Below are 14,157 nucleotides of genomic sequence, written 5' to 3' on the forward strand. Positions count from 1 at the left end.
GAAGCATGCTGAGTATTTTCGTGTTTCTATAACCCACCGAACTCTGACATGGATTACAGGATCTTTTTCGTGCGCACTTGGTCTTGTGCTTGCGTGTACACACGGGGGGTGTTCGGACACCGAGGAGAGTCTGCACACAAAGTTGACTCTGAGAAATAAATCTCTCGCCGAACGTGGGGACGAACTCACGCTGACAGCGGCCAACTGGATACAAATCCAGCGCGCTACCGACTGAGCTACATCCCCGCCCACATTGTATGCATTTTATATCACTTACTTCTCTTCGTTTATCTGATCTCTAAACCGCGCTCTGCCTCATTTTCATCTAGGATTCCAATTTCTTATATCGCTGAACATACATTACAAATAGCTTTTTCTGAGTAGAAGATTAGTTTTCTCCTTTCCTTGTTGTTGTTGTTGCAGTAATTGACCTTCATTGTTTTGTAGATTCGAAATTCAGCCACATTGCTTCTGAGTGCACTGATGACTCGCATCTTCGGTGTCAAGAGGAGTAAAGATGAAAGTGTGCTGTCAAAACGTAACAGGTAGGTAACTAACACTCGGTGGTTACTGCTTTTTGTGTGTGTGGAGTTTGACACACATTGGTAGAACTAAGAATGCCATCACTACCCTTCGGTGCTTTGATCAAGTCGAGGTTAAGTTATCGGTCAATTTGAGGGAGAATTATCACATCATATGCTGTCCTTGTTCAGTAACTTGTATGAATCTGCAGAGTAACCTATCATTCAGTGAGTCAAATAATCAGTCAAGTAAGCAGCAAATACCAATGACAATGTTGTATTCCTGACTTTTTTCTATTTGATGATTTTGGTCTGTGAGATATGAGATTCATAGATTGTAACATTGTGTGCAGCTTGAAGTCAAGTTTAAATACACTCCTTTTGGGTTTTTTAATGTCTTACTTTTAGCAGGTGACCTTCATAGCAGGTACATTTTAATCTCTGTTTTGAAGTAATTGAAATGTTTAGAGTATAAATGCTGGAATGATGTTTACCCTGAAAGAAGTATTGATGTACAGTTTTTTATATTCATGATTTGCAGTCAAACAGGCAGGGCATTCTTCCACAAGTACCCAGCACTCTACCAGTTTCTGCTCACTGAATTGGATATGGCAACTCAGAACTTGGGGTTTGTAGCCTCTGTGTGTGTGTTTCTATTTGTGTCTGTCTGTCTGTCTGTCTGTCTGTCTGTCTGTCTGTCTGTCTGTCTGTCTGTCTGTCTGTCTGTCTGTCGGTGGGTGGATCAGTCGGTCAATCCATCTGTTTGTCTGTCAGTTGATTTGTCTGTATATTTCCCTGTGTCTGTGTGTGTTGGGCTATATGTGTGTTTGTGTGTGGGTACATGTCATTGTATACGTGTGTGTTTATGTACATGTACTTTCTTTGGAATGAAAAGAAAAATGGACAGATATGATTGCAAAGTGATATTGACGATTTTGTTGAGAGAAAATGTATTTTACTGACAAACATATTTTTCTTAAGTTGTTGAAGCTGGAAAGTTGAGTTTTAAAAATTCCTGCAAAATCCAATGGCGGGTAAAAAAGTCATAAAGGTAAAAACCCACTCCTGCAAAAACAGGAGAGTACCTGGGAGTTTGAGCCCGTGAATGCAGAAGAAGAGTTTCAATACTATGACTGTATTAAATCTATGGTGTCACCAGATTGAGTGGTCACTTGCATCTGCACCCCTCGCTGTACCCTGTGCTGATGGTGCTAGGACGTCTGTTTCCCTCCACCATGGAGGGGACCACCACTCGCCTCAACCTCGCCGCCTTCATTCCTCACGTCATCAAGTGAGCATCTACATACGTTATACAGTCTAACGTTTTGAGACCTCCAAAAGTCTGAGAAAATCAGGAGTTAAAAAGAAGAGAGCGTTACAATGGGGGTAAATTTACTGAGGTTATAAACAGAAAGTCTGAAAAACAGGGTCTCAACAGGGAATGATCTTAACAGGGAATGATCTTAAAAGGGAATGATCTTAAAAGGGAATGATCTTAACAGGGAATGATCTTAAAAGGGAATGATCTTAACAGGGAATGATCTTAGAAGGGAATGATCTTAGAAGGGAATGATCTTAACAGGGAATGATCTTAAAAGGGAATGATCTTAAAAACAGGGAATGATCTTAACAGGGAATGATCTTAAAAGGGAATGATCTTAAAAGGGAATGATCTTAACAGGGAATGATCTTAACAGGGAATGATCTTAAAAGGGAATGATCTTAAAAGGGAATGATCTTAGAAGGGAATGATCTTAAAAGAGAATGATCTTAAAAGGGAATGATATTAAAAGGGAATGATCTTAAAAGGGAATGATCTTAACAGGGAATGATCTTAGAAGGGAATGATCTTAAAAGAGAATGATCTTAAAAGGGAATGATATTAAAAGGGAATGATCTTAAAAGGGAATGATCTTAACAGGGAATGATCTTAACAGGGAATGATCTTAGAAGGGAATGATCTTAAAAGGGAATGATCTTAAAAGGGAATGATCTTAACAGGGAATGATCTTAACAGGGAATGATCTTAAAAGGGAATGATCTTAAAAGGGAATGATCTTAACAGGGAATGATCTTAACAGGGAATGATCTTAGAAGGGAATGATCTTAAAAGGGAATGATCTTAAAAGGGGGGTTCTATGTTTATCACAGAAAGTGCTTTAGGATGAGCACTGCATTAGCCATTTGACCATTTTACTGTCAAATCAATGGGTCATTTTCCAAATCCATGGGTCAGGCAGACTGATCATTATTCTTTCATCAAGAGGTGATATTCCTCTCAATTTTCAAGGTTTGATTACCACGGCAAAGAACTTTTCAACAACATGTAGTTCTAGTTCTTAAATGCCTCTGTACTCTACGCTTGTTTCTTTTTTATTGTTGGTCATGGTCTGATAGGGACTTTGCTTGAAATAGGCATGATCAGCAAAAAACTAAAACAAAAAAAAACCACATACACACACAAAAAGAAGAAAAAACAAAACAAAACAAAAGCGAAAGAGAGGAAAAGTATAATCTGATAGCAACCAAGAATGTACAAGTCTTGTGGGTTAAAAGCTGCCCAGGGCCGGAATGCAAGAGCCTAGGTTAGAGACTTAGTCCAGGACAAACTTTACCATACCCTCAGTGTCGTTTATTCTGGACTAAATCTCTAAACTCGACTCCTGCATACTGGCCCTGTGCGTTAACCACATACCTGCACATTTTATAGTGGGGCTCCTATGTTGCAGACGCACTCATAAATCATTCACATCTTGCAACAAACATCATACTTTGTGGTATTGTTCCTTATAATTATTTAAGGGATTTCAGATACAGAGCCACTTCAGAAATCGGTTTTTTTGTTTTTGATAGGGAATAAAAGGCTGCATTTACAGCAGACGAAATTCGTACCAAAAGCGCTCAGCAGTAAATATTCCCAACTCAGCAAATGTAAAATTCAATGGTTTACCATGCACCAGAAGTTGTCTGCTGATAACACATGCATGACATAAATACTCTTATGGGTATTTTTGTGTTCTGGTATTTAATTTGATCGTTTTTAGAATTTTATATATCCGCAGCATGAAAATTCAAGATGGCGGCCTCCGCAACATTGCGTGTTTTGATTTGAGCGAAAACAACGTTTCTGAAGGTAAGTTTTCAAGAATACGCATCCATTCACCAATGTCACATCATTTTACTGTTTAATTCTCCCCTGGGGTCTGTTATTCATCGGGTGAAGCGCTGAAATGCAGAGTAATCTTGCAATAGCTCATCAAGCTGGATTGTGATGCTGATAGATCTAGATCTATCTGTTGATTACAAGTAAGGAAATCATGATCGCCACGCTGGTGATTTTAAACAGATTAAACGAACTTTGAATAAAAGGCGAGGAGAAAGAGATTGTTCATGGTATGATAAATGATTAGTCCTGCCTACGTTAAGGACTTCCATAAGGTGGGGAGGGGTAGAGTCAAAAACTGAGTGAGGGTAGGCCAGATAGTAGGATGACCAGCTGGAGATAAAAACACTCCACTCCCCATGTCTTTACAGTGTTGTGATCAAACTTTCAAAGACGGTAGGTAACAGACAAAAGCATACAGTGTATGCTAATCAAATGAGATAAGTGGTTTTGAAAAATGAAGAGGTACCGCTCTTTGAGTTTTACAATTTTGGTTTGTTGCTTGTTTCTCATCCTTTTGCTTATTTTAAGTTGACCGTGCATTGGTGTGAATTTTATTTTTACAGGATATATACAAGAGTTACACCACATGCCGGTTCCTGGGAACAAGCGTTCTGCATTTATTCCGGTGCCACAGAAGGGAGCCGATTTCACTAGTACTACTGTATCAAGGTTTGTTACCTAATACATCTTAACAGTAAGATTTTTTTATTTGTATTAATTGGAACATGTTTGCACATCATTTGTTAGCGACCTCTGTGAATTTGATGGGTTTAACGTACGAACCCTCACTATGGTCAACATTCTGTTAGCGACTGTTTGAAGCGAATAAATGTAGCGGTCAGAAAGATTCCAGAATCAGTTGGGTCACTGGAAACTGTGTTTGTTTGTTTTTTAACCTGAAACAGTAAGAATTATACGAATTCATGAAATATAATTTTCTTTCATTTTGGTCTGTTGTGTGAAGACTTGCTAACCCGGCTTTGACCGACTCTCTGAGATAGTAAACATTATTCAAATACATTCAAATAAAAATGTCACTTTTCATCTTTTGTGTGAAGGGTACCCCAGGCTGATTTCCTGCACCATGGATGTAGAGGAGGCCAGACAGTCTGCTTCTCATTCCAGCTGTGTTGCGTTTTTTTCTGCTCGTGAAGTGTATCGCCACATTGCCAAAGCCATTGGCCAAGAGAAGTCACCCTGTCTGCCCATTTTGCATAGCCTTACAGGCTGTGACACTATGTCGTTCTTCAATGGTATTGGGGAATCAGAAGGCTTGGGAAGTATGGCAAGCATTTGAAGACGTCACTCAAACTTTCTTCAGGTTGTCTGCTCCTCTTTGTAAGCTGAGTACCACTAACAGGGCAGCACAAGAGCTTTTTGGTGTACATTTGTAGGACAAAACCAGCAACGTACTGGGTGTAAACAGTGCTAGACGGTACCTCTTCAGTAAAAAGAGCTGCCAAATTGACCATAATCCCCTTACAAGTGAGGTGCTGCTGCAGGACATGAGATTGAGAAGAGCCATCTACCTATTAGACTTCCAAACTCTGTGGGCTGGCAGTTCAAGGCTGGAAAGTGGGAGTCATTCTGGACGAGCTTTCAAGAGGTATCCAGCGTGTGCCGAGAACTCATGAGGTGTGCCTGCAAGAAGAGCTGTACAACAAAACGCTGCAAATGCTGCTAAGAAGGACTGCAGAGCACAGCTCTCTGCAAATGTGCTTGCATGCCTGTGAAAACTGTCAGCATCTAAACTGTGCAAAAATATTATTGCACCCATTTTCATACCCCAACTCAAACTTTTATTCCTGTGTCATTTTATTCAAACTGTCTATGCCATTAAAGGCTCGCATCTTCGCTATCTGGCACATTTTTTTTAACATCATCATTTACGCCGTCAAAATAAGGATACCCTTGACGTGACAAAGAGATGTGACAAAAACTTCGGGTACCTTTTAAAAAGCCGACGACAATTCCTGAGGCACAACTGGGTCACTGTTGTATACGAAGAGAAAGTCAACTTGATTATCCATCCAGAACAGGTTGTTTTATTTCGCCATCTTGCATATTTCTAGTGTTGTGCCATTGTACCTACTGATGTATGTGTCGATCTCACGGATGAGATGTTTATGTGTCAAATTTGAGGGATACCCAAGTCAACTAAAATCCATGTATTTTAGCAATGACCAAGTGGGTTGCGTTGAAACTTTCAGGAATGTGTGTCTACGCACGAGGCGTAGTTCAACCGTTTGAGTACACTTTCAAATCTTCACGAAATAATATTTTAAAAACTGCCACAGGTTTGTTGACTTACATCCCACATATTTTTGACTTCGCATGTATATATGACAGATGGTTGTTTCAAGTACTGCCAAAGTTTCTTTTGAGTATAGACACTTGCCGGAATGTGCTAGTTGTGTAAACACATGAGAACAAACAACGTTTTCGAAATACAGCGATTATGAATTTTAGTCGACTTTTGAGTTGATACATTACATTTTTATCAGTTTTATTTTGGGGGTACCCTTATTTGGGCGGCGGTCAAATAACCCATGTAAAGGCCACCTTTTATCTTAAAAGTGTTCCAGTTAGCCAAGTTGAGTGCCCTCAATAGCATACATTGAATATAACAGCACAGGAATGAATGTTTTCGTTTTGGTATGAAAATTGGTGCAATATATTTATTTTTGCACAGTTTAGGTAATCCACAAATTCTTCAACCCTGCCACCCACACCGTCCAATCATTCTCTGCACCAACAATACATGTATTGTTTTGTTTAAAAATGTGTTTGTGTTAGTTTCTATTGCAAGAGAATGTCTTGTAGCATCAAAAATGCCTAAATACCCTTTTATTGGCGGCCATTTTGAAAATTGTAAAAAAACTACTGATTTCTTAATTTTTTCACGGTGGCTCTGTATCAGGTTTTGTTAAGCAAAAGCAAATGTCCATTTACGCCAAATTTGCTGTTAATCACATGAAGTGAAATATGCCTAACATACCCAACCGTTTACACTGGCGGCCATTTTGAAAAATTGTTTAAAAACTACCCATTTTTTATTTTTCGCGATGGCTCTGTATCAGGTTTTGTTAAGCACATAAAACTCTTCATATTTGCTTAATTTGGTGTTTGTTGCATGATTTGAATGATTTTGCAACATAGGAGCCCCACTATTACTGTTGTAAATGATGTCATGAAGTGGAATATGGAATTAGGGAAGTTACTTTTAATGCTTGAAAGTGCTAATGCGTGCTCTGCCCTATCTATTTAATCTGACTCTTTCACTCTAACTCAATCCACTTCACAAACAGAATTTAGAGGATACAGACTTATTATTTATCCTCAAACTCAATACAACACTTCACGTCAATAACATAGAAGTACAAATTACAACTCACAATTCACAATTCATATATTGCTATTGTACTCACTTAGTACAGCAATATTACATCTTCACTCATACAGCAATATTACATCTTCCATAGTATAGTAATATTACTTCTTCCATAGTATCGTAATATTACTTTATTGCGATATAATATTCTAATGGCCACAAGAGAGGATCGAGAAAGACACTCACGACTTCGTAGTCACTCACTCCTGCAGTCCTCAATCTCCAGTTACACTATCTCCACACTCCTGTGCAACTGCTATCCTCGATGATACAGTTCTCAAAATCCCCAGTTTCCTCCTCGTGGATACGCTACTTCACACCGTGGTGAAAAGCACTGGCGCGTAAACCTTCTCGGCGCCAAGTTATCGATGGGGACTCCAACGTCACTCCCACCCTCTCCGATGTGGACTCCTGTTCCTGACATCGCCATAGACTTCTCTGTCTCCAGTGTGGGCACCCTCACCCGGACACCATCATGGAACTCCTTAAGAATAACACAAGTCTTATAATACATTCTCTTAAACCATCTCTTCTTTCTTAAACAGCCATGTCTCAGCTCTGTCGTTCATTCTTCCCTTTCTCTCTCTCTTGGCCATATTTACTAGCTACCCTAATGTAATCCAAACATAATCATTATCACACTTTCATTCTCCATTATACATTCACATTCCAAAACTAAACAGTACACACGTACTTCTGACATCAACTCACGTATGTCATTCCGTCCACCATAATAATCCAGGCTATGCTTAACCAATGGATCACTTAATCAATTAATGACACTACCATACATAGCATCAACATCTTAACATAACATAAATGTGTAACAACATTTATGTTCAAAAAAATACCCAACAAAAACGTAATACAATCTCAACGAGAACCCTCTTAAAACTTCACACTGAAAATTAGTGCACTTTGCATACACTACAGTTTACATTCCAGCTATGTATTCAAGCTTCAATATTATACAACATAATAACTCATTTACCTTAAGAGACCTGTCTCAAGAAGGAGATATTCCTGTTCCCCGAACAGGAAGACGGACGCAGCACAACCGTCCTGTTTGCTAGTTTGATACGCTGTAAATTTCTATCGGTCCCCAAACCAGCTTTATCGCTCAAACTCGTGAACACAATTCTGCTAAGCCAGGGCTATTTTCTCGTGAATCACACGAAACCCGTGCTATCTCTCCAAACCTGTCTACGCATCAACCATCCAATTTTTAGGGAGTTTAAAATCACGACGTATTTACAAAATCCAACCCTGTCTCCAAATACCTGTCCCCAAATACCTAACTCACATCTTTGTGACAAATGATGTGAACAGATGCAGCAGTAGCCCTGTCTACAAAACTCGCATGATGGCAGCCAGGGCGCTGCAGCCACTGGCAGGCAAAGAACAGCTGACCAGTGTACTGACCAATCTACTGGACACACTACCCAAGCAACCAGCGGCTGGAGACTGCAGACTACCTCAGAGTCATGTCCATGGTGTTCTACTTCAGGTGAATGTTTTTTTAGTGTTTTCGTTTTCTGAAGAAATTATTACCGTAACTAATTAGTTTTTTTTGTTTATTTTTACCCACTATTGCATTGTGATTACATAATTCGGTGGAGTATTGCTGGAATTCATAAAGATTTAATTTATCCCTGTGATCTTTTTGAGGGATATTTTGTCTCTCAACTTGAGTTATGTTTTAAAGGGGGAAAATTCATAATTTCTTTTTATGTATGAGAAAAAAGGGAGTTATATTTCCTTATGTTTATTTGTCATGGTTCAGAACTTTACTGTTAAATGATCTTTTGCAAATCAACAGAGCATTGAGAGGATGTAACAATCTTATATTCTGATGCTAGTTGCATGTCTGTATTATTGTTATCATTACGTTTTGATAACATTAAAGTTATTGACGGTTCCAGGTGTACCATCTCCTGTTGCTGAGCAACGACATGAGTGGACCACTCCTGCAGAAACTGTGTTCAGTCTGTGTCACAGGCTGGCTCCCTCTCTGTTGGCTCACATCAAGGTTAGTGAGCAATTTTTGACTCACATGCGAAGCAAAAGTGAGTCTATGTACTCACCCGAGTCGTCCGTCCGTCCGTCCGTCCGGACGTCCGGAAAACTTTAACGTTGGATATTTCTTGGACACTATTCAGTCTATCAGTACCAAATTTGGCAAGATGGTGTATGATGACAAGGCCCCAAAAAACATACATAGCATCTTGACCTTGCTTCAAGGTCAAGGTCGCAGGGGCCATAAATGTTGCCTAAAAAACAGCTATTTTTCACATTTTTCACATTTTCTCTGAAGTTTTTGAGATTCAATACCTCACCTATATATGATATATAGGGCAAAGTAAGCCCCATCTTTTGATACCAGTTTGGTTTACCTTGCTTCAAGGTCAAGGTCACAGGAGCTCTTCAAAGTTGGATTGTATACATATTTTGAAGTGACCTTGACCCTGAACTATGGAAGATAACTGTTTCAAACTTAAAAATTATGTGGGGCACATGTTATGCTTTCATCATGAGACACATTTGGTCACATATGATCAAGGTCAAGGTCACTTTGACCCTTATGAAATGTGACCAAAATAAGGTAGTGAACCACTAAAAGTGACCATATCTCATGGTAAGAAAGAGCCAATAAGCACCATTGTACTTCCTATGTCTTGAATTAACAGCTTTGTGTTGCATGACCTTGGATGACCTTGACCTTGGGTCAAGGTCACATGTATTTTGGTAGGAAAAATGTGTAAAGCATGTGAGTCGTATGGGCTTTGCCCTTCTTGTTTGTGATTCTAATGATTCCAATCAAAATTGTGCTGTACATATTATGCCATAGTTATGTTCATCTGAAATCCAAAAACAGATAAACTGATAATGTTCCAAAATCCAGCTTTTAAAAAAAAAAAAAAATCTTGTGCGTTTAAAAAAAAACCCATTATCTGAGAGATATGTTGCCTTTGCCGTACATACTGTGTCCTGTCTTTCATTATTTTTTAAGTTTTTGTATGATTAGTGACGGCAACATTTTGTTACATCAAGCACAGCATTCGTGTCCATGGTCTTGCAACCTTATCTGATTTCTTTTCAGGCAAAACCCTTGCCTGTGCACCAGAAAAGTGGCCTTGAACGTTACAGACCTCATTCTCTCCACCGCATCCTCCATCCATTCTCTCCTCACCGTCAATGACCGCCACAACCTTCTGGCCATCAGCAACCACCTCCGCGACACCCTTCGCTCAGAGCTGGCCTCTCCCTCACCCCCGTACAGCCCCCACACTCCCTTTCTGTCTGAGTTTCTGAGCTGTGTGACTGCGCTCAGTATGAAGTACCTGCGTGGAAAAGAGGGGGGAGGAGAGACGTTGGCAGAGGAGGTTGTTTTGAGGTTGCTTGGATTTGAAGCGTACGAGGTTCACCTGGCTGTCTTGGACTCTCTGGTGAGAGGGCTGGAGGAGGGGAAGGAATGCAGTGGAAAAGGTGTGTGGCATCTGTGTTAACGTTTTTGATGCCAGCTTTGTTGTTTTACAGAGGTCCCTGAAATGTGAGGTCCTTCCAATAAGGGGATGCCTCCCCAAAAAGGACACTTTGGGCTGTTCATTTGTCATGACTATTTATTTTTTATTATGAAAATACTAACGTTAACATCTGTTAAGTGTATATTCTTTCCTAGCTTGTGCTGAAAGTTAAAAACACTGTTCCCATTGAGCCCAACTTCTTAGGTGTGTACAGTACAATTTTTAAGCGGCCTTCACTTATCTGTTATGGGCCTCGTCTCACAGGATGAATTGGATTTTATCATGTGTGTGTGTGCATGCTTGCTTGAGTGCATGTGTGTCTGTGTGTGTGTGTGTGTGGGTGCGTGCGTGCTTGCTTGAGTGCATGCGTGCATGTGTGTGTGTGTGTGTGTGTGTGTGTGTGTGTGTGTCTGTGTGTGTGTTCATTTTGCTATTGTACATCGCCGTGAGCTCTGTCGAGAAGGGGCGATTAATAAGTGTTCATATTATTATTACATGTGTTATTGTTGTTATTTTGCAGATGACCAGGCATGCGCAGATATCACATCCAAAGCAGCAGAAGTGGACGCTGGCACTGAGAGTGTGGTCATGTCGCAGGCTGTGGTTTCTCACTTGCTTGACATGGGACTGAAGAAGACCACCTACGCCGAGACAGCTATCAAGGTCAGTTGCTGAATTGTTGCAAGCTAGGTAATTAGGCAGGTTGACTTCTGGACAACCTGCTCAAAAAGACATGGGAAATATTGACAATGACAGAACATGCAGTTACATAAAGGTTTAATAGGGTGAAGTGTGTGTGTGTGTGTGTGGTGTGGGGGGGGGGGGGGGGGGTGTTAATAAAATTACACTAAAAAATTACTCACAAAAAACTAAAACACACAAAGACTGGAAAATAAACTGGCTACGGCTCTGATGAGTAACAACAACAAAAATTGTTTGACTCCCGTAAGTAATCAGGGGAGTCTTAGAAATGAGCAGTGTTAATCCGGCCGTCTGGCTGTAAACAAAAAACTTAACGTTGGGGTTATCTCAGATGTTTTTGAAGCTAGACCTTTGAAACTGTGCACACTTCTAGGGTTTAATGATCTCCCAACATGACCTCAGTATAGTTGACCCTCTCAAATTTTGGGGTCACAGCAGGGTCATATTTGGTTCATAAAAACTTAACATTGAAGATTTAACATTGAAGATTAAATTTTCTGTTTTTAAAGCTAGAGCAACCAAATTTTGCACACTTTAGCGTTTTGATGATCTTCAGACATACACAAATGTTGCTGGTTTGAGTCAATTTTAAAAGGTCACAGCATGAAAATGTTTGCTGGAGATCTATCACTTCTAAAAATATCCACTGAGCTATCAAAGAAATAAGTCTCCACTTCATCAGAGTACAACAGTGTTCAGCACCAGGGAAAGAGTATGATGTCATTGTTTGATTTGAGGTCACAGCTTAGAGGGGGGGGGGGGGGGGGGATATTTCAACCTTACAAGTGATGTGTGTCTTGGCTAGCCCAGTATCAATCCTGTCAATTTGGATGCAGCTTGGTTCAAAAAGAGGAATTATTATGGGTTTTGTGTTGTTATTTTCTCCTTTTTCCTCAAAATTTAGAGGGTGTTGAGTATGATGTTAGTGATGGTGTTTGGAAGGAGGGTGGGGCAACTGCAAGTTTGTTTCTGTGATATATTCTTAGGATTATATATAACGGAATCAGTAAATTAATGTCATGTCACCTTAGGATTAAGTTTGGGGCAATAATTAGGAATTCAAAAATCCCTTGGACATTATTTTATGAGTGAAATCAAATCTGAAGTAAAATCTTTGTGTGAGATTGTTTCTTTACTAATGGAGCTGTACTGTTTATCAACTAGCTGAATTGTTAATGTGTGTTGCTTTAGATACTTGTAAGTGAGCTTGTCATGGAATTATGTTTTTGCACAGATTTTTGAGTTACTGTCCCTGTGTTCCGCTGCCAACATTATCGGTGAAACACAGAAGTGCTCTGATGTGAGTATTTTTATGTACTCAATGTGCATATGGTTAGATTGGGTGTGTTTTAGTGTGTGTGTCTGTGGGTGTGTTTTGTGTGTGTGTTTTGTGTGTGTGTCTGTGTGCTTATGTTTGTCTCCATGGGTGAATCTGCGAGTGTATGACCTGTAACTAATATACGGTACCTAAATAGCTGTAGTTAAACCTCTGTAACCTTTGGAACATAAGCATCTAACTGAGACTTGTTTTGTTATTTTAAACTTTCATTTGTGACTCTTTTTGTTCCAGGTATTCTCTCAGTTGCTGATCAAACTACAGAAAGAAAGAAGGTGAGAGTAACTATGATGAATGAGTGAGTCTCACAAGAATATAAATCATAATTTTATTAGACTTGTAATAAACATTTTATTATATTTGACCCTTTTTGCATTTTATATTATTGAGTTATCCTTTTTTTTCCCTTAGTTATTTAAACAAAAAAATGTTTTGTTTAAAAAAAAGAAGATTTTTCATCATAAAAAAGATATTTATTTTTATCATTTTATTATTCTTTTCAGTGCTGAGGTGAAAGCAGCAATGATCCAGTTTTCAAGCAAGCTACTCCCCTTTCTCTGCAAAGATCTTAAAGCAGTAAGTTTTAGTCTAACACTCTGTTTAGTTGCATAGTAAAGTTCACCAACTTATCTTAGAATCTGTGTTCTATCATCAAGCAAGAGTTCATAGTTTTTGTAGAAATATGAAAGAGTACTCGAGTATTTTGAAATAAAACTTTTAGATGTATCTCAATTTTGTTAGGTACATGAGCACTTTGAAACATGTGCGTGAAGAAAAAGTTAACTCATTTGCCTTATACAGCACTGAAAAACTTAAAGGCAGAAAGAATAGACCATGCAGAAAAAAACAATCTTCAGGATAACCAGTCATGAAAAGACATAAGAACTTGGTGATAACTTTAGTTTGGTATTGAAAGACTATCCGATGCAGTCAAAACCGATATGACTGACCTGTTCAGATGTCATTTCAAATTTGTACGGGTAAAATACTGGATATTTTGCGTTAACACCAACACTGGTCAACTGTTTCAGACAAATGCTGACCCTGAGAGGCAAACACTGCTAAAACTGTTGCAAGAATGGAATGCCATACTTACTGCCAGCTGTGGTGCTGAGCAACCAGATGACCTTCACCTTAGCTGTGCTCAGGTTTTACAGGACAACTGCACTCTCTTGTTGGCAGATCAGGATCAGAGTCTAGGTTTGTGTGTGTGTGTGTGTGTGTTTTCTTGTGTGTTCTTGTGTGTGTGTGAGTGTGTGTGTGTTTGTGTGTGTGTGTGTGTGTGTGTGTGTGTTTGTGTGCTTGCACATGTGTGTAAGCGTGTGTGTGTGTGTGTCCATTCTGTGACTGCCGGGTGAACATTTCTTTATCTCTGTTAGAATTTCTGCCACAGAAATTCTTGACTTCTTTGCCAAGAGGGCATCTCTCTGAAGAAACACGGCTTTCAGTAATTAACTATATCCATGCTTTTTGACTCACATGCGAAGCAAAAGTGAGTCTATGTACTCACCCGAGTC

General features: G+C 39.4%; 1 protein-coding gene across 1 annotated transcript in view; it reads left to right on the plus strand.

Moving 5' to 3' along the window:
* The window catches only part of LOC138953966 (tRNA (32-2'-O)-methyltransferase regulator THADA-like), a 45,612-nt gene that overhangs the window by 26,145 nt on the left and 5,310 nt on the right, over nt 1-14,157 (plus strand). Inside the window, exons 27-37 of the mRNA XM_070325984.1 lie at nt 448-545; nt 1,063-1,149; nt 1,681-1,812; nt 8,408-8,585; nt 9,001-9,107; nt 10,179-10,564; nt 11,123-11,265; nt 12,539-12,604; nt 12,875-12,915; nt 13,144-13,216; nt 13,672-13,840. Coding sequence (XP_070182085.1) covers nt 448-545; nt 1,063-1,149; nt 1,681-1,812; nt 8,408-8,585; nt 9,001-9,107; nt 10,179-10,564; nt 11,123-11,265; nt 12,539-12,604; nt 12,875-12,915; nt 13,144-13,216; nt 13,672-13,840 — 1,480 coding nt within the window. The remainder of the gene's footprint in view (nt 1-447; nt 546-1,062; nt 1,150-1,680; nt 1,813-8,407; nt 8,586-9,000; nt 9,108-10,178; nt 10,565-11,122; nt 11,266-12,538; nt 12,605-12,874; nt 12,916-13,143; nt 13,217-13,671; nt 13,841-14,157) is intronic.

Source organism: Littorina saxatilis, linkage group LG17 (assembly GCF_037325665.1).
Source record: "Littorina saxatilis isolate snail1 linkage group LG17, US_GU_Lsax_2.0, whole genome shotgun sequence".
NCBI classification, from domain to species: Eukaryota; Metazoa; Mollusca; class Gastropoda; order Littorinimorpha; family Littorinidae; genus Littorina; species Littorina saxatilis.